The 20,206-nt window shown below is 57.9% G+C and overlaps 1 protein-coding gene across 3 annotated transcripts; it reads right to left on the minus strand.

The window, feature by feature from the left end:
• Positions 1-1,911: 1,911 nt before the first annotated feature.
• On the minus strand, positions 1,912-18,855 carry SLC2A4 (solute carrier family 2 member 4). Of its 3 annotated transcripts, none has more exons than XM_077314460.1 (11): positions 18,285-18,855; positions 10,236-10,355; positions 9,430-9,602; positions 8,825-8,949; positions 7,472-7,587; positions 7,075-7,237; positions 5,676-5,863; positions 5,470-5,574; positions 4,670-4,771; positions 3,794-3,997; positions 1,912-2,330 (listed from the first exon to the last, which is right to left on the minus strand). In XM_077314460.1, exons 1-11 carry the CDS (start codon positions 18,318-18,320, stop codon positions 2,127-2,129), a joined length of 1,536 nt encoding a protein of 511 aa, XP_077170575.1. In that variant the 5' UTR covers positions 18,321-18,855; the 3' UTR covers positions 1,912-2,126. The 3 variants fall into 3 exon arrangements, with proteins under 3 accessions (XP_077170575.1, XP_077170576.1, XP_077170577.1); XM_077314461.1 differs by lacking the exon at positions 18,285-18,855 and adding an exon at positions 13,611-13,965; XM_077314462.1 differs by lacking the exon at positions 18,285-18,855 and adding an exon at positions 13,061-13,187.
• Between the last annotated feature and the right edge of the window lie 1,351 nt (positions 18,856-20,206).

The raw sequence follows: 20,206 nt of genomic DNA on the forward strand, positions 1-20,206 counted from the left end.
AGCTTCCAAAGGAGGTACTGTCAAGAGCCTGCTTGGAAGTTAGCCCATCTGATCAGGACCTGTCCAGAACGAGGAAAGCAGAAGTCCCTAATCAGGACTGGAGCCTGTATAGAATGAGCGTGAGATTATCCTTCTTCTCTCTTTAATTTGGGAGGTCTGATCTTCCATACCCATGCCACACTTAAATGTGTCAAAGACGAGTAAGAGGGAAGGAGATGGGAGCAGATATCTCAGCCCTGAAGCGCATAAATCCATCTTTGATCCCTGTGGTGCCTTGTAGGAGTTGCAGGAAGGAGGGGAAGCCTTAAAGTGGCAGCACAGCAAAAGCACTCAATGTGCTAATTGGTCAGCAGGTGATGCTCTAGAGATTAGTGACAGCGGCTGTCACTGAAGGATTCCATGCTCTGGTGGGGAGTAAAAGAAGCATCCAGACAAGACTTGGGACCCTTGTGGAACTTTCCCTCTGGGTGACTTGAGGGAATGGGTGCTTCTGAGGCCATCCCTCCACAGCATTTGACTCTTGGCCTGATCTGTCTGAGCCCTACGAACCTCAAGGAAGGAGGCTGCCCCTGAACACGAAGACCCAGCCAGCATTTCAGGGTACACTCTTTGGAGGGTCAAAGGTTGCTTCCTAAGTTGGAATCGAGTGCTACTTATCCCAGTCAGAAGGTGGCAAGATTCTGGCACAGAAAGTGCTCAGGCTGGAGAGGTACTGTGCACATTGTAATCCGCTGGACTAGAGCAGAGGAGAGATGCCCTGGTGTCCCTTCCTCAAAGGTGCTATGGGAATCCAAGCAAGCTGTTCTGTTGTAGACACACGCCTCCCTCTGGAAACTCTGCCACCTGGCACTCTGCCTCCTCCGGCAACACCTTGAATGGTGTCCTTTTTCTCTGATCCCTTGAGTCTATTTCTTGTGTCTCCACCTGAAGGACATGTTTTGAAAACAGTCATAAGTCCCCTGCTATGTACTTACAAACATAAACATGGCCTTAATCCTAAAACTCGTATCTTCCTCCAGTTACAAGCGAGGCCAGGTTTCAGCCTGAAGTGGTTCCCAGAATCACCCGGACATCAGAGATGAGTTCCCCTGGGACAAATGGCCACTAGGGAGGGGGACTCTTTACCCTTAGGCCTCCTGGGAATTGTAAACAGGAGTTGGCAGCCCTCTGAGCTAGACTTGGAGGGGGGAAAACACTTGAAAAATAGCTTCTGCACATGCCCCCTGCTGCAGTTCTTCAAGGTTTTGGTGGTGAGGGCATGTGCACCCTTGCTCCTGGACCTTACAATCCTGCCCTTTAAAAAAGGGTTATTGTAAAGGAACCCGTGCCTGAAACTCCCGTGGCAAAAGTACTAAAATTCAAGTAAGTGGATCGAATTGTGAAGGATGTTTTGCATTGGAAGCTATACTGCAGTGCTCTCCTCTCCGACTCAGCTAAATTACATTTCAGCAGGTAACGCTAACCACTGTAGCTTCTTGGGAGAGTTCAGGCTTGACTTGGGTTCTAGATCAAATAAGGACTGAAGACCCCCTAGAAACGAAAATGACTGAAGTGAGGCTCTCGTCCTTTGGCCACACAATGAGAAGACCGGAGTCCTGGAAAAAACAGCCAGGCTGGGTCGAAGCTGAAGGCAGCAGGAAATCAGGAGGACCCGACCGGAGATGGACTCATCTTGAGGAAGCCACAGGGCCACACAGCCATGTGCCACGTATGTCCCAACCCTGCTTGTGATTCTTCCAGCTCCAGAGCTTGGTGTTCCAAGAAGCTCCCGTCACTAATCTGGATATAATTCAGCAAAATTGGTGTCTTCTGGGAACTCCTCAAAGCCCAAGCCCTTCTCAACGACTGGAAGGTGCAAAGGGTCTGATACTCCCAGACAAACCCCCCAAAATAACAAACCAGACAGCCCTGTTTTATTAAATTAATTTCTTTAAAAAAATGCAAGAAGTTAAAATGCATCAAGTCTCCAAAAACTGACCTAAAGAGAGGTCCAACCAACTCTGCCGGTGTGTTAGACACGAAGTCTTGCAAGAGCATAAAGTGCTAGACGGCTCCCCCCACCCCCCAGGCCACGCTTCCCCCCCCCCGTGTCCTTTGGTGGGCAGCTCCTCCTCCCACGCCTGGACTCATTCGTGGTTCTCTGGGCTTAGTTCATCCAGCTCTGTGTATGGCTTGATCTCGTGGTCCAGCAAGGACGGGGTGCGTCGGAATGTGGCGGCGATCTGATCGAAGGTGCGCCCACGTGTCTCGGGCACCTTGAGGTAGGTGAAGCCCAAGAATACCAGGAGGAGGGCTGCAAAGATCAGGAAGACGTAGGGCCCACACCGGTCCTGCAGGGAGGGAGGGAAGGACCACAGGGTGAAGCACAAGGTGAAGTGGCTTCCTCCAATAGTGGATTTATTCATTTCTCCCCCGTGGGGACCCAAAGCTGCCTCCCTGTCATCTTCAGGACAACCCTGCATGGTAGGCTAGGCTGAGAGTGTGACTTGCCCAAAGTCACCCAATGAGATTCCAGGGCAGACTGGGGATTTGAACCCAGAACCTTTGCTGGCTAAGGTTGGCAGGCAGCAAGAGAAGCACATCTGTCCCACAGGAATTGTGCAAAACCCAATCTGGGTTTCAACAGGGTTGATACACAAATGTGTCCTTCCTTCCTGTTCTTGCACAACTGGTGTGAGCAAACCTGGCGATTGTGCTCTGAGTCAGTTAATGGCAGGAGGAGGAGGAGGTCTGCAACCTCCAGCCCCCAAATGTTCAGAACTGGCCACAAAAGGCAGGGTGCTCCTCCTCCTCCTCCTCCGGAAACTCATCGGCCAGTTTTTTCTCTCTCCAGAGCAGATTTGCCTTCTTTCTGCCATCCCCCAAGCAAGTTTTGCAACCTCCAGATGCAACCTGGAGATCCCCCGAGATGACAACTGATATCCTGCTATGGAAATCAGTTTCCTTGGAGGGAAACGGCAGGTTTGGAGTCTGGACTCAGGGCCCTTCTGCTCCCCTGAGAGCCCTTCTTTCCCCTCCTGAGAGCTGCAGGGATTTCCCAAGTTGCAGTTGGCAGGCCTCATCCTCAAGCTGCCTTGTCACTGGAAGAAAACTGGCTGGGAAACCAGCTCAAGTGATCCAGCTGCATGCCAGAGACTGCCCCTTGTCCCCACACACACACACACACACACACACACAAACTCAGCGGCAAGCTCATTAAGATAGCTTCACGGAAACCCGTCTTCCTGGGCAGCTGCAATCGGCAGTCTTTGAAGGGCCTGGGGGAAAACCCTGCACAGAACCACTGAGCCGGTTGGCCCCCTTTGAGCTCACAACACGGCCTTCTACTGAATCAGAGCCCCCCCCCTCCCTCCCTGATCCATCAGACTGGCAGCAGCTCTCCGGGTCTCGGGCAGAGAAGTCTTTCACATCACCTCTTTCAACTGAGAGGCTGAACTGGGGACCTCCTGTGTGCCAGGCCCCCGCTCTGCCACTGAGCCACGCTGCTTCCCTCTCCTATCCAAGCCCCACCCTCCCCAAGGGTTCGCACCCCACCCCTGCAGATTCCCAGGAAATTCCCCAACAGGAGTTGGCAACCCTGTTCCGCGGCCTCAGCTCTCTGTGCGGGCAAAGTTCAGCTCCCGCAGCCCAAGCCAGGTAGGGCTCAAAAGGCCAAAACCAACAACCTGCTCAAAAACCCCCTTTGAGAGAGGCTCCATCCTCTCTCAATCCATACCGGGTACTGCACTCTTTTCCAGGCAGCGGGGCACCAATCCACATTCCTGCCCGCCCCCCGGCAGGGAGCCATACGTACGGCGATCGAAGGGAAACTCATGCCGATGATGAAGTTGCAGGTCCAGTTGGCGAAGCCGGCCACGGCCATGGCGGCCGGGCGGGGGCCCTGGCTGAAGAGCTCGGCCACGATGAACCACGGGATGGGGCCCGGCCCGATCTCGAAAAACGCCACGAAGCCGAAGACGGACACCATGCTGAGATAGCTGATGGACTCCACTGTCTCCTGGTGGGACGGAGGGAGGGAGGGAGGGAGGGATGCCGGGGCTAAGGAGGCAGCGGGGCGAATGGGGGCGAACAGGGGCTGGGAAACCTTTTGCTCCAAGCCAGAAGGCTCCCAGCGGCCCCTGCGGAGGGATGGCAGCCCCCAGAGAGCCGGTCCCTGGCCAAGGAAGAGCAAGGGGGCTTGGGGCAAGCAAACGGCTTTCACACTTGTTTAACGCCACACTGCCAAGGCAGGCAGCAGAAGCGCATGAAGCGCATGGGCAGCTCTCTCATCCTCGCCTGCCTCCCCAGGAGTCTGCAGTGGGGAGAGGAAGGGAAGGAGACTGTGAGTGCCTGGGACTCCTTTGAGTGCTGGAAAGGGGGCTCTTCTTCTGTCGCTTCCGAGATCTGACCAGGGCGGACTAGCCTGGGCCATCCTGGTCAGACAGAGCGCTGCAGAGGTGGTGGGCCACTGACCCCCTCTGCGCCCTGACCCTGGACTGCCTTCTGGTCTCCCACCCAGCTGGGCTATCCAAGGCCCACCCTGCGTACCTTAGAAAGGGCTGCCCAAAGTCCAAATTGAGGCCTCCCATTTGCCTCCCAAAGTCCTGAAAGACCCTCTCCAGATCTGGGGGGTGGGGGGTGGTGCGGCTCCTGTAGAGGAACCCTTGTTTGTTGCCCAGGTAAGACTCACCTGCAAGGCGAGGGCCGCTGTCATGAGGAGGGCGCAGCCACACATCCCCCCCAGGCCCAGCATGTGCAGCGTGCGTCTCCCTGCGCGCTCCACCAAGAAGAGCTGGAGGGGGAAGAAGGGGGCAGCGTCAGAGAAAGAAGAACACGTAGGAACGCCAACTACTGATCTGCCTCCCTCCACGACGTCTCCTCCTTGTGACTCTCCAGGGACTCCAGCAGAGACAGACCGTCCCCGGTACCTGCTCCCGGAGAACTGTAAACTCGGATGTCGCTGGGGACAGGAGCTCAACCCACGGCCCGCTCCACACTTCCACTGGAGGGGGGATGCCAGCCTCCAGGTGGGACCGGGAGATCTCCCAGGATTACAGCTGATCTCCAGATGAAAGAGATCAGTTCCCCGGAGCACAGCTAGCTGAAGATGCTCGGAAGAGGGATGCCAGCCTCCAGGCAAGACCTGGCAATCCCCTGGAATGGGGCCTCATTTCCAGACGACAGAAATAAATTCTCCTGAAGGAAGTCTGCAGGAGTCTCCCCACTTGGATCTAGCAACCACACCACGCCGTCTCCTGCTGCTGACCAGTCCTAATTCTAAGGCATTATGCCCTGCTGAGGTCCCGCCCCTTCTGTAAGCCCCTCCCTCCCTCCCTGGCTCTGCCCCAAACCATCAGGAACTGCCCAACTCTGAGCTGCTAGGGGGGGGGGGCTGTGGGATCTTGGGATCCACGAAGCAGACCTCGAGGAGAGCTCTGGGGGGCATGCGTGGATTCCCCCCCCCCAGGCCACATGGTGCAGGGCTTTTACCGAAATGATTGTGAACACGGTGTTGATCACCCCGGCTCCAATGGTGGCATAGGCAGCGTTTGTGACCTTCGCCTTGGAGAAGATGTCTGTCGAGTAGTAGAATATCTGGAAGAAGAAGGGGGGCAGAGGCTGTCACGGAGGGGGGCCCCAGTCACTGCCCCCCACACCACGTCCCGGCCCCCTTGGCCACCGAGGCCCCGACTCACGGCGTTGATGCCGGAGAGCTGCTGGGAGAGCTGCAGGATGATGGCGATGAGCAGGGGCTGGCGGTACATGCGGGAGCGGAAGAGCTCCAGGATGGACACTTTGCGCTCCATGTCCATGCGCCGCTTCTCTTCCTTCATCTCGTTCAGCGCGGCGCTCACGTCTGTGCAACCCGTCAGCCGCCTGAGACCTGGGGTGGGGGCAGGAGGGAGCTCTTCAGCATGTGCTGGGGGGGGGAAGAGGGGGCAAACCCACAGCAAGAGGGCCTGCTTTGCCAACAAATAACAGCTAGAAGGAGGAGGAGGAGGTCCTCAGATGCCGCTTTTCTCTACCCAAAGGAGTCTTACAATCCCCTTCCCTTTCCTCTCCCCACAACAGACACCCTGTGAGGTGGGTGAGGCTGAGAGAGCCCTGATATTCCTGCTCGGTCAGAACAGTTTTATCAGTGCCATGGCAAGCCCAAGGTCACCCAGCTGGTTACATGTGGGGGAGTGCAGAATCGAACCTGGCATGCTAGATTAGAAGTCCGCACTCCTAACCACGACACCAGGCTCACCCCTTGAATAACGCTTTGTTGGTGTGCAGGGGGCTGGACTAGATGACCCTGGAGGTCCCTTCTATGACTCATTCCCTGAACCCAGAGCTGGCCTTCCCTTGTTGCCTCAGTCTTTGGGGAGCCTGTTCAACTGGGCAAGCTGGTTCTCCCTTCGAAAAGGAGGCTGTTGCATCACGGTGGGTGTTGTCAGCTCTGAGGGCTTAATTGGTACCCTGCTGTCCAGATGGCCCCTGCTGAGCCGGATCCCCAAGCCAGCCAGAAGAGCGGCCTTCTTCACAGACAGTAGCGCCGCCCCCCACAGGGGCTCCCAGACGCCTGCTGGGGGGGCACAAGCGGGAGCAGAAGTGCAGGATCAGGAAAGGAAAAAGCTTGGGGAGACACTCTGAAACTCTGCCCGAACACGGATGACCCTTTCTTGGCTGAGGGTCAAGGAAGGCGGGGCACGAGAGGACAGGGAAGGGGCTGGAGAAAGCGGCTGCTTTGGAGGGCGGACGCCATGGCGCTGTTCTCCAAGTCATGCCAACGTCCGGCTCCATCCCCAAAGCCCCCAGCCATTTCCCACTCACCCCCACCCACCCCAAAACAGACACTTTCTCCAGGGGGACAGACCTGTGTGGTCGGGAGACCCGTTGTGATCCCAGGAGGTTTGAGAAGGAAGTTCCCGGGGGGATGAGACGGCGGATCCTGGGGGTGCTTCCCTGGGGATCTGAACACACACCGTGGGGCTGACCCCCAAGAAGACGGGGGGTAGAGGGAGGTGGGGAACCCAGGGAAGGACGGCGGGGCGGGAAGGTGGGCAGAGGGAGGGTGGGGGGCAGGCCCAGACCGGGCGGGGGGACACTCACTCTCTTTGGCCTTGGACTCCTTGTTGCGGATGATGTAGAGGTACCGGGGGCTCTCGGGGCAGAAGGGGAAGAGCAGCAGCTGGAGAGTGGAGGGCACCACCGTCAGGCCCATCAGGAGGGGCCACAAGACCCCCGTGCCCAGGATGGTGTCCAGGCCAAACACCTGCGGGGGCAGAGAGAGAGAGAGAGAGAGAGAGGTGGTGTGACTCAAGCCCTACGGCCAAGGCCTGGCACGTCCCCTCCAAAGGTCCAGCAGGACACAACCCCAAAGCAGCCGCCGTCTCCAGGGAACTCCTTTCCGATGTCTGGAGACCTGTCGTGATTCTGGGGGACCTGGAGGCTGGGCACCCGAAGCCCCCCACTGGAGGAACTGCATGGGGGGGGGGCGGTCCGTTACCTGTGCAATGAGGATCCCCGTGACGATGGCCAGTTGATGCAGCGTCCCCAGCGCCCCCCTCAGGTTGGTGGGGGAGATCTCTCCCACGTACATGGGTACCAGGCCTGACGCGAAACCTGGGAGGGAAGGGAAGGGAAGGGGCAGGGGGAGAGAGACGATGGGCAGAGGGCTGGTTGCATCTGTCCGGTCACTTCTGGCCGCCTCTCGGAGATCCACGGTGATTAAAGAGAACCTCCACATCCAGAGGGAGTCAACCTCTGAGTCCCAGAGCCAGAGGCAGCATCAGGGGAAGGCCTCTGCCTCCGTGCCCTGCTGTTGGTCATCCGGAAGAACTGCTTGGCCCCTGGGTGAGGCTCAGACGGACCCTCGCTGGTCTGATCCAGCAGGCCTCCTCAGGTGTTTCCACCGAGCAAGGAGACGTTTTGCCTACTGAAACCTCCATATTCAAAGGCAGTCAGTCTCCGAATCCCAGTGCCAGGAGGAAACATCAGGGGACGGCCCCGTCCAACATGCCCTGTCCCTTTGGTCCTCCAGAGGAACTGGTTGGCCGCTAAGTGAGGCAGGAGGCAGAACCGGACACAATACGTCCGCTTTTGTTTAATTCGGATAGTAACGCTTCAGCATTTCAGGCGAAGGCCCTTTAATTTGTACAGCTGGAGGCTTCCGGCAGACGCTGGAGGCCGTGCCCTGGGCTCAGAGCTTCTGTTTCATTTTACGGTCTCCTTCCTCCCCTCTCAGCGCCTCCGGGGGGGGGGGGGGGGCTCCATTCTCATTCTCGGCTGCTTCCGATGTTGCTGGGGCCTCCTCGGTCTGTATCTTATCTGCCCCTCCCTTGATATTGGCACCTTCTTTCATCTTTTATTAACTCTAATAATGGTGATTAACCTTTCATCTACACCAGTCTTGTATATCAACCTTTATCAACACTTGTCTACTTATCACTGGAGCGATAAGGATATTCTGAGAGTCGGTTTCATCTTTGGAGCATTTCGATTTTCTCTCTTTACTTTTATATTTCAAACTTTATATTTCATGTTTACATCTCTATCTCCACCCCTTCCCCAACCCTTTCCTGTTGCTCCTGCCTCAAGCACAGACCCCCCCCCTCCCCTCCATCCCTTCTTCTTGGGGGGCGGGCTGAGGGGCAAGAAGGCCGAGGGGACCCTTTGACCCTGCTCATTCTACGCCTTCGGTTTGGATTTCCTCTGGTGGTTGAGGTCTCCCTCCCAGTTTGGGTCCAGTTGGAGCACCACTTTGGAGACCCCTCCCCTTCTCCAGTCCCCTGCTTCCCCCCTCCTCTTGGGCCGCTGTGCCTCCCTCCCCCCCCCCCAGTCTCACCCGTCCCTCCGGTACCTGAGAAGACCCCGATGAGGAAACGCCCCAGGATCATCATCTCGTAGGACTTCCCGACTTGGGCTAGGCCCATCATGGCTCCTCCGAGGAAGGCCAGGCTGTTGTTCACAATCATGGCCCTCTTCCTGCAAGCGGGCAGAAGAAGAGACCCCCGAGGGCAATGAGGCTCAGCGGGGACGGCTGCCGGTCAGCTAGCCTGTCGGGGCAGCCTTGCTAGTGGCTCTGGAAGCCCCTGCCCCTGGTGCCTGGAGGGGCGAATCCCGTGGCCTGGCATGGTGGGGCATTCTGCACAGGGCCTTTCTTGAAGCAGCCCCCACCCCACGACTGAGGCTGCTTTGCACCCAACGAGAGGGGAAGGAAGACTCTGTTCCCTTGACGGCCTCCCCAGAGACACCGTCTGCGACTGAGGCGGCCCAACAGGAAGGGGAGAAGAGCTGGACTCGCGTCCGGGAGCCCCTCGGGGACCAAGATTTGAAACGATTCACTGCTCATTCCCACAGAAGGTCCTTTGCCAACCTGCGGCAGGTGACTTGTGATCCATGCAAAAGCACTCTGCGCATGGTCAAAGGCACTCCTGCGTTTACGAGGCACAGCAGGGGACTCACCTGCCCAGCCATTCGGAGACGATGCCCACCATGAAAGAGGAGATCATGCCCCCGATGGAGAAGATGGCGACGGACAAGGACCAGAGCGTGGTGAGGGTGTCGGGGTCGATGGGCGTTGGCTCCTCTTTGCCCTGGCGCTCCATCCAGGTGGCATTGTAGCTCTGTTCAATTATCTGAGAGCAAGAGGACAGTCCCGGTGGAAAAATAAATTCGGCCAGCCGTGGCTCCTCCCAGCAAACTTGGCAAAACATATCTGCACATGCTCAGAGGCACGCTGGTTCTGCAATGTCAGCCTGCATCTGCCGAGCGCCCCCAGAGTTCAGAACAGGAGAGCCCTGCAGGATCAGATCAGGCGTCCCTCCAGCCCAGCATCTTTTTGGCCAATTAGATCCCTGCAGGAAGCTGGCGAACTAGACAGATGGGCCAAAGCCTCCCCCCTCAGCATTAGTCTTCAAAGATACACTGCCTCTGAACATGGAGGCCCCGCTTTGTGTCCATAGCTAGCCTTCAAGGGACCTCTCCTCCAGGAACGGTCGAATCCCTTCTGAAAGCTATCTGAATTGGAAGGGGCCATGACATCCTGCAGCCAGGAGTTCCTCAAGTGAATTATGGCACATTGCTTGCTGCCCCCCAGAAGGTCTTGAAGCCGGGCATGGAGGCTGAAGCCCCTCCTTTTTATTACAGCCACACCTCCAGGGCCTGGCCCTCAGATAGACTTCCTTGGAACATGCAGGCTCCTCCCCCCTGGATTTTGCAGCCTGGAAGAAGAGGGATCTGCCCTCTCTTCTTTCTGGGCACTCACATACCTTCTGCGGGGCATTGATGACACCAATGTTGTACCCAAACTGCAAGGATCCCAAGACGGCCGTGAAGACGGACAAAATCAAGGTGGAGGTTATCCGGCTCCCAGCATCCTCCAAGCCCTCCTGCAAGAGACCACACACCCACCCAGGTGAAAAGGGGCACCGTCCTGGTTTCACAAACAAACTCTTTGTGCACATCTGTGTGTCTCCTGCGTTGTGAGGCAGCACAAGGAACCCAAGATGCTTCTGGGCTGGCAAGGAAACATATCTACAAAATCCTTCTGAGAGATTCCGCATCTAACGCAGACGAGTAAACAACAAAACGCATTATCTTGTTCTCCACTCGCATTTGCAGCCTCGCTCCTCCTGCGTCCATTCGATGAAAACAGCAACGGGCTGGAAGAAGCCCGTAGCTTGCTAAATCACAATGTCGAAAGATGCTGTAAAGCCCCAACAGAGGTATTCGGCAGCCAGCACCAGTCTTGTGCGGTTTCCCCATGGAAGCTGCAGCTGCTGACAGAGTCCAGCTGCAATGAAGTCTCCACAGGGCAAGTTTCTCTACCATTTCCCTGCTTCAATCAACCTGCGATGGCCATTCCCCCTGCCCTACAGGGCAACGTACCAGGGAAGGGGGTCTTTAAAAATTGGCATTTGACATATCCCTATATAGTTATAACTTTCTGTTGTTTGGTTTTGAGTCAACCTGGTGCCCTTTTCATTGTGGAGATATAATCAGAGGAGTTAGATATGTCCTCTTTTTAAAATGAAAACTGGGAATTTAGAGAACCCAATAGTTTGCTGTCGATCCAGCCATCCAGTGAATGCGGGAGAAATGGTCACTGGGGGTGGGCGGAGTGCAATCAGAGCACACAGGGTGGGGATGCCAACCTCCAGGTGGCACCAGGAGACCTCTTGCTATTACAGTTGATCTTCAGACATCCAGTACCAGTCCCGCTGGAGAAAATGGCTGTTTTGGAGGGTGCGCCCACTGGGGGCCCTCCCGTGTCCCCCCCAGGCTGCAGCCCCCAAACCTCCAGGCATGTCCCATCCCAGAGCCTGCTGGGCAGGGAGCACATCTGGTTTGCTCCCATGGGGCTCGTGTGGGAACACTTCCTGGCAGATTTATTTGCTCTAGACATTTGTCCGTCCCCCTCTCCATAATCCAGACCTGAATGTCAAGATGACTCCAAAACGAACCAATAAAGCAAAACCAGGAAGGCAATAAAAGGAGTCAATAAAAGGAAATGCCCAGTAAAAGTTGGCAAACTGTGCCCAGCGTTACAAGAGGGAAGGCCAGAGAAAGAACATTTCTCTTGCAGCTACCCCATGTCTGCCCTTTTAACGCTCCCCCCTCTGGGCTGGGGAGGGACAGAATGCCCCAAGGCACCTCCAGTTGAAAGCCCTTGCATTTTGGATCCCCATATCTGACCATGAACTCTTTGGGAAGTAGCCTCCAGGTCAGGGCTGGAGATCCCGCAGAATTACCACTCAGTTCCCCTGGAGAAAATGACTGCTCTGTAGAATAAACTCTGGGGCATTGGACTCTGACTGATGCCCCCCCCCACTCCCCACCCCTCCCTCCCTAGACTGCGCACCACCCTCCAGCCTCCAGGGATCTCCCACCCTGGGGTTGGCAGCCTATCAAGCTTCTTGTCCAGACTTCCTTTTTTCAACGCATGGAAACCGGAAGAGGGAAACGTAAAAGAGAAGTCTGGAGTCTGGTGTGAATGCTGCAGTCGTGCAGTGCGTGCCTACGGGGTGTGTGTACCTATCGCCCGCCTTCTGCCCGCCCCGGCCTTCTCCATGCCCAGGCTGGCAAGAGAAGCGTCCGTATTTCACAGGGCCAAGAGGAAAGCCTGTGCCATGCTCTGCCACCCCCAGGCCCCCACTCACGCCACCGGAAGCCGGCCCAAGGCACGCAGGAACGGATCGGCCAGGAGATGAGACCTTATTTTGCATCCGGGTGGGCGGCCGTGTTGGTCCGAAGCAGCAGAACAAAGCTGGAGTCCAGGGGCGCCTTGAAGGCCAACCGGGTTTTAGATCAGCTTTCATGTCCATGCACGCTTAATTAGATTCAGTGCATGCACCCACCCGGAAGCTCATATACCTTGAATAAAACGTTGTGGGTCTGAAAGGAGCCCCTGGATCATGCTTGGTTCTCTTATTTTATCTGTGGCTTCAGTTCCAGCCCACCTTTGTCAGGAAAGACAACCCTTTGGGGGGCAGAAGGAAAAGAAGCTGCCCATTGTTCTCTGCCTTGCACCAAGGAGACAAGCGTTTCAGCCGGATAAACCCCGAATGTCCGGCTACGGTGCCCTTGATGGAGGCCTCGGGTAAAGGTCAAACACCACCCAAGCTCCAAAGACAGAAAGGAGCGCTACGGCCAAGGCAGATGTTCAACCGTGCACTTCTATGCACTCGCCTTGCACGGGCCCCGTGTCCAACCCACATCTCATGCAACCTCGGAAGGGGGGGGGGGCTGGAAGGAGACTTCAAGGTCAAACGTCATCCTTGGCCTGAGGAGAAGGGTGAGATGCGGCAGGGGGCAGCCACAGGTTCCTGCCCCATGAACCTCTTGTGAAATTCACGGCTCACACATAATGCCCGGACCCCTGGCCTGGTAAGAGGGCTGGACACGAAAGGCCATCACAAACAGGGCAAAGCAGATGGAAACATGGGGGGGGGTCTGCCTTCCCAGGACATCTGTGCAAAGGACATGCGGAGGTTGTGGTGGGGCCCAGCGGACATGCACAAACCTTTGCCCGAATTATTATGGTTGCTACGACACAATCAGGGCTGCATTTAGAAGAAGAAGAGTTGGTTCTTACATTTCGTGTTCTTCCCAGCTTATGTAACCACTCGGCGGGTGGGGCAGGAGTCTCCAGCAGTCTAGATCAGGCTGCCCTCCCCCCGCCCTGATTCCCCCAAATGTCACACCCTTCTCCTGTTCCTGAAATGCACTGCGCTTATCTTGGCCCATCAATTTCCACATTTCTGCTGGGCGCATTCTTTCGCAGCTTTCCTGTATGGCTGCTGGGACTTCCGGTGCAATTTTTGGCATGTCCAGGCGGGCACAGATCTGGCATGGGATCGACCGAAATGTGCCATCTCTCAGCGTCTGCTTTCTTACCTGCCTAAACCGGGGGGGGGGGTCCCTGTCTCAGCAGCCAATCCCCCTTGCCGTAATCGGCCTCACAGGGGGGCACAGCATCCCTCCCTCCCTCCCGCCCTCTCCCCACCCCAGTTCCAGCTGCATCTGGGAACCCGTCCCGTCCCTGGCATCCTTTCCCTGCCCAAGGAGCCTGCAAGGGTCTCTTCTGCACACCCCAGGAATAGAACCCGGAGCCAGGCGGCAGAGGGGTGGGAAATACCACCTACCTTTCGGCCAGGTACCATCCTGAGCCGGCTAGCAGCAACAGCGGCCTCGGAGTGACGCAGGCCGACCTGTCCCTCCCTCTTCCTCTGGGCGGGTTTGTTGGGCGAGGTCCTGTTTCCTAGGAAGGCAAGGCAGGGAGGGACGGCCAGAGGGGTGCCCTGCCGCGGGAAGGGAGAGCCGCAAGAGCCGAGGCTGTGCCGCCTAGTGGGCCACTCTCAGGGCCGCAGCCTCTGGCCGGGCAGAAATCCAACAGGTGAAGCTCTCTGCCAACTGGGCCATGCCAGGGGGAGGGGAGCCTTCCCCTAAGGAGCAGCCAGCAGCAGAAGGCAGCAGAGCCCTGCTGGTGCGCTGCCAGTGGGGGCCAGGAGGCCTTAGGACCGGTGGGGCTTAGGGGCGGGGGGGGGGGGGTTAAAGCAGGCTCCAGGGCCTGGGCGCCTGGGGGCCTCGGAGGGCCTGCCGGCTGAGAGACGGCTGCAGCGGGACCAATTCTCCCTGGTCCATGGGGGGGGGGCATCTGATAGGCTTTCCTTCCAGCCGTAGCGCGGCTTCCCCCCCCCCCCCCGCCGCCCCCAGGGAGGGCCGCCCTGCGTGACAGGCAGGCAGCACAAAAGGCCCATATTAGGGGATGAGCCTGCAGCCCTGCAGCCTCCGGAATGTGCCTAGGGGAGGCGGGCTGACCTCCCAGGGCGCTTCCTCGGCCCCAGACTGCGGGACAGGAAGGCATGCGGAAGCCGGCTCTCCCGGGGATGGGACTCTGGGCCAAAGGGCCGGGGCGAGGCGGGGGGGGGGAGGGTTTGGAAAGATGCATTTGCCACACGGCTCTTGCTTTGCAAACAAGACAGGACATCGCCGTGAAATGGTGGCGTGCCTCTGAGCATGTGCAGGGTGCTTTTGTTGTCCTGCCTGAAGGGAGCTGGGGCCGGAGGATGGGACTTCAGCCAAGGGCGCCGTTACTTCTCCGAATTCAGACGTTCACAAGCACCGCAGCGTCCTCGCGTGTCAACGCCTGCCCCCTTCCCTCGGGATCAGATTTCCTTCGGGGCTAGAGGGAGATGCATCTTGCGTGTTGCAGGAGGAAATGCACCCCCCCCCCGTCTAAGTGCCTCCTTCCTCCATCACTGCCCGTCCACTTAGCAAAGGTTTCGAAACTGACTTGCAGCTACTCTATAAATACAACATGGGAGTAACCGTGAAAAAGAAAGGAAACGTTGTCGTCGGAGGTTTCTAAGAGCAGTTGCCAGGAAGAGCAGGGGGGGAGGCTGCAGGAGCATTACCTGGAGAGCAACCAGGCGTAGGGGCAGTGTGACTTATTCGATCCATTTATACCCCACTTTTTCTCCTACATGGAGACCCAGAGTCACTCAAGTCGTTCTCCTCACCTCTGTTTTATATCCACAACAACCCTGCAAGGTCGGTTAGGCTGAGAGTGTGTGACCCGCTCAAGGTTTATAATTGGATTTACGGACCGCCACTCTCGGCCCAGCCGGCTCATGGCAGTTTATATGAAATATAAAAACAGCATGAAACCCGGTACAGCCCTGGAGAATCCTATGGATGTCTGTGAAATGTTAACTCCACCCCCCCAAAAAAAAGAAATTCCCAGCTGCCCCTTCTAGGCCAGCCCTGTCCCTCCGCTATTGTGCCTTCTCGGTCTCTACTTCCCAGCTCCCTGGAGAAGCCAAGCCCGTGGTGGGGGGCCTGGGAGGAGACAGGCTGGCCTCCAAGACAGCTGAGGTTTCATTCTTGGCTGGGGGGGGCACACATTTGCCCGGAAACCCATTGCGGTGGGTCCTCTCCCGGGAGGGAGGGGCAGAGTCGCTAGCAAGGAGCTCCAGGCCTGTGCCCTCCCCATGCCCTTGGCTGCCTGGCCACCCCCCCCCCCCCCATGCCAGCCTCTTTTAATGGTTTGAACTTGTGTAACCAGATCCGAAAGGGCCCAGGGCTTCTGCCGTTGCCCTGACAATGCCCCCCCCCCTCCCAGCATCTGTCAGTCAACACGAGGTCTGGCACCAGCACCTGCTTTTCGGATACGGCGACAGGCAGCAGAGCAAAGTTTCCCAACACCGTTTTGAAAGGACCAGGGGCCACCTGCCTGCACGACGAAGGGCAAGGGAACAAGCAGCCTGCGCCATGGCCAAGGGACCCTCTCCCACCTCGCTGGAGGTCCCAACTGCAGGCACCATCCTCCCCATGGGCGGCTGCTGGGTGGGAATGCCTGGATTATGACCTTGGCCTAGTCACGGGGGGGGGGGGGTGAGATTGGATGCTGCCTGAGGAAGGCCACGGTGACCATGCCTCAAATCCCAAGGAGCTGCCTGCTCTTGGATGCCAATTTCCACCCCGCTGCTTTCTCTCCGAGGAGCACAGGGCAGCCAGGGAGGGGTGGAGCAAGGCCAGGACAACCATGCGGGGGGGGGGGGCAAAATCCTCCAGCCTTGTGCCCCCGTCTAGCTTTTATCCTTTCTAATAATCTTGGGGGCCCCAAACCCACTTTGGGAGACTTAAGCTGGTCCTTCTGGAAAATCTCTGGGACTCAACTCAAACGGCAACTGGAAAGAAGCCAGGCAGGAAAGGTGAACCTTTTGTGCAGGGTTGCCAGCTTCCAGGTGGGGGCTGGAGGTCTTGTGGAATAACCACTGACCTCCAGAGGATGGCAACTTATCGCCCTGGAGAAAAACTCATCGCCCTGGCTCTTTTGGAGGGTGGATCCTGGACCCTGCTGAGTTTCCCAGCAAAGAAACTCCCCTTCCCAACCCCCCCCCCCAAATCTCCAAGAGTTTCCCCACCCAGAGCTGGCAACCCTTCTGTGCAGGGAGGGGCCTTACACAGCACAACAGGGTGGGCGGGTATGTCTGGCGGGGGAGAGCTGACATTATACAAATTGGTTTAATTCTGCAGAAAAGCAACTTGTGTATTGGCACTTAAGTGGCATATAGCAACAGTTTGTTGGGGCATCCGTCTCCTTCCCTTAGTTGGAAGGCTGCTGGACGGAAAAAAGCAAAGGGCATATGGGGGCGGGAAGAGATTTTGGAAAAGAAGGGAGCTGAAGGCTGACTCATCTGGACAAGTCCAATGACAGGGGGGGGGGAAGATGGCGGATTTCACCCACTCCCTGCAGAGAGCTGCATCGAACCACAGCCGCATTCTGGGGACCTCATGGGTTTGGGGGGGCAAGAGACGTTCAGAGGGGGTTGGCCCTTTGGGGGTCTCCCATCCACTCCCATCCCAACCCTGCTCAGCTTCTGAGATCTGGGCCACCCAGGCCAGAGCAATCCCCCGCGTCAGAGAACGGTCTGAGCCCCGTAAGCCAAGCACATTCCGAAACACTCTCTGTGGTGTCTGAGACAAAAAGGGGCCGGGTCATGACCCCTGGGTGGGTGTCTGGATTTCAGCGAGTCAGAAGCAAGCTACTACAAGCAAAGGTATTTTTGAGTGCCCCCCCCCAATAATTCTGACTCCCACATCAGAATGTCATTTCACCATTGATTGCAATAATGTTTCTGGGGGAGGAGGGGGGCTTCCATAAATCTGAGTTCTCAATCCCCCCCCCCCACACGCACTCCACATGATCTAGGGACAGTGTGTGTCGAGCGCATGAAAGATAACATTGCCAGTCCCCCTTTGGCTGCTTGTGCTCACTGGCTTATGTGCCTCGAGGGGAGTCCCTACGTCACCCCACCTGATGGGCATGGCTCTGGCTCACAGCATGGAAGGAGAAAAAAAACACTTTGCGTAGGCTCAGAGACTTGCTCAGCTGAGTCTGCATGGGCCGTACACCCTCCCCTTTCCACCGTTCACCGGGAGCTGCCCTGATATAAGTGCTGGGTCGATCCATGATTACAAGGGTTAATAACCCAGGTCGTGTTGTTGGTGCATTCTTACACTTTGCAGTCTTACAATGGGATTTGTGTCGTACTTTAATTATGCTGCTTGCCGCCCTGAGACGCTGAGTGATGGGTGGGATATAAATCAAATCAATAACAATAACCATAATAGAACATGCTACTTATTGGGGGAAGTACACACAAAATCAGCAGGTGCTGGGTGAGGCCCAGAAGTTCAAAAGGAGATACAAATACTGCTGATTTGAAAAATGCATAACAAAGAGGGGGGGGGGAGCATGCTCAGATGTTCAGAGGAGAGCTGAGCTGGGCTGCAGGAGAAGACTTCAGGCTGAGTCCAGGAACACCTGGGCAGCCCACAAGAGTTTTGGGGTGTCACCTTTGGGACTCCTGTTGGTCTCACAGGAGCTCCTGGACTCAGACCTCACCCCCATCTATGCATCCTTCCCATGGCATTTTGGCAGTCCCCTGGGGCGATGTTCCTCTTCCCTGTGCATGGAGCATGCAGAGTAGAGAGGCCTCTGCAGTGGAAGCCGGTGGGCTGGGCTGGGCTGGGGGTCTTCTCTGTATACATTTGTCTGCTGGGTCATAGGGTGCCCCAGTCACATGACACACAGGCAGGGACATGGTGCACCACCAGAGTATTAATAGGCACTTGCGTGACCCACAAAGGCCAGCCAGAATGAGCAGTCGGGATTGGGGGGGGGTCGAAATGGGGTGTCAGGAGAGGAAGGGACTCCATAACATCCCCAGTGTGGCTGACCCCATGGACCTTTCAAGCCCCACGCCACCTCCCCATGCACACCACCCTCCCCACCTCCAGACCCCGGTTACCTCCTCTCCACTTATCGGCTGGAACCCTGACGGCATCGCGGGTAGCAAATTCGAATCCTGGTCGCAATGGCAAAGGCCAGACTCGAGGGACAGATCCTCTGGCCGCCTTCTAGGGAGGAAGCAGAGATCCCAAATCGCTGTCCAGGCAAGGGGGAAAGAAGGGGGTGGAGAAGCTCCCGGGAAGGACGGGAGACTCTGGCGTGGAAGGGGGAGGGGGGAGGGAGAGGGGGGGAGGCTGAAGAAGGGGAGGGAAGGGAAGGCGCTCAGAGAAAAGAGAGAGGCAAAGAAAAGCAGAGCCAAGAAAAATGCAGGAAGGAAGGAAAGGAAATGGGATGAAGAAAAGCAGGTAGGCAGGGGGAAAAAAAGAAAGAAAGAAAGAAAGAAAGAAAGAAAGAAAGAAAGAAAGAAAGAAAGAAAGAAAGAAAGAAAGAAAGAAGTCGGACGGGGCGGGACGGGACGGGCGGCGGGGCCGGTCTCCAGCAGCCAGCGCCGGCGGGGCGGCGTGCAGCGAGAGCCCCTCTGGCCGGCGGCGGGCGAGGCGAGCAAGTTCTCCCTCTCTTGGCCGGGCCCGCTGGACAGAGACAGAGGCCGAGCCCCGCCCCGCCACCTGTCGTCTCTCTGGTCCGCTCGTGAGGGCGAGGGGTCCCGAGGCGAGGGGCGGGGCTGGCTCTCCAATGGTCCCGCTGGCTCAGCTGCCCCCCCCCCCGGGCCGCCCCGACAGGTGTTGACAACTGGCGCTGCTCTTCCGCGGTGCACTGCCTCTGGACGTGGAGGCTCGGCTTGGTATTCTCGGCTGCCCTCGCTGGGCTTCTCCCCAAACGCGTGGGCCGGAGTCCCGCGCACCAACTCGGCGCTGGGCGGAGCTTCCCTGGCCCCCTCCCGGCTCCCCTTGCCTCCCTTGGGGGTCCCGAGTGTGCCGGGGAGGGGAGCGCCGTCTCTCTCCCCCACGCCCCACGACGGCAGGTTGAGGCTCGCCGGCCTGCAGCTCTTTCCCGCGGCCACGCCGCGCGCCGGACCTCTCGCTCCGTGGAAGGCGCGGAACCCCAAAGGACTCGGCGGTGGGGGAGAAGCTCGAGCCCCTCCGCGCCCCCCCCCCCCCCGGACTCAAACTGTGCTCCAGAAATGTTCAAGAGGGGATTTCTAAAATCAAGGGGTCAGAATGGCACCGGAAGAGGCTTCCGCAGGCAAATAGGCTGGATCTCGGAGACCCAGGTTCGAATCCGCCCTCTGCCGTAGAAGGCGAGGCTACCTCACAAGGGGGTTGTTGTGGGAACCAAACAGAGGAGAGGCAGATGTAGGGGAGCAAGCAAAGAGGGCCGTGGGCTCTGCCTGCCCGCCTGGGGTGTGCGGGGTCCGCCCGGCGCCTGGCTTTCCACCCTTTCTGCACGGGGGCCTCTGGGGGCCCCGGTCGGAGGGGTCTCCTGGGCGCTTCGTGCCGGCTGGCTGAATGGTCCCCCCCCCCTGTTTTGCCAGGTCTACGCTGCAGCTCTACGCAGAAGTAAAGAAGCACGAAGCAAGCGAAAGCACACAGGAGCGTCCCGCGGCTGGCCGGGCTCGTCTTCCCCCATCGCCCCCCCCCCGCAGAGAAAGGCTCTGGGGGCTGCAGCCCTGGGGGGCAGCGGGAAGCCCAGTCAGGCCCCAGAAGGGACCTCAGGTCGGGGGGGAGAGGATGGGGGTGCGACGGATGAGGAGGCAGGTCTGAGCCGGGGGGGCTCCTGGGGCGTCTCTGGAGCAAGAGCGGGGAGGGGGGGAGGGGCGCGATCTTGGCGTCACAGGCGCGGGGGGGGGGGAGGCTTCCCGGCCTGCCGGCACCGTATTTTTAGAACATGATCCTTCTCCCCGAACCGAGCCGTCAAATGTCAGGCCTCCGCTCCGGGGGGGGGGAGGCAAGTGGGGAGGGTCTTTAAAGGGCACTCCTGCCA

The sequence above is a fragment of the Paroedura picta genome, chromosome 16 (genome assembly GCF_049243985.1).
Source record: "Paroedura picta isolate Pp20150507F chromosome 16, Ppicta_v3.0, whole genome shotgun sequence".
Lineage (NCBI taxonomy): Eukaryota > Metazoa > Chordata > Lepidosauria > Squamata > Gekkonidae > Paroedura > Paroedura picta.

Excerpts from the sequence above, each read along its gene's own strand:
- SLC2A4 (XM_077314460.1), bottom strand. The coding sequence starts at position 18,320 with ATGCCGTCAGGGTTCCAGCCGATAAGTGGAGAGGAG. Across the intron at positions 7,238-7,471 it reads CGGGGATCCTCATTGCACAG|GTGTTTGGCCTGGACACCAT; the intron begins GTAACGGACCGC and ends CTGCCCCCGCAG. Across the intron at positions 2,331-3,793 it reads TGAGTTTCCCTTCGATCGCC|GACCGGTGTGGGCCCTACGT; the intron begins GTACGTATGGCT and ends CCCTCCCTGCAG.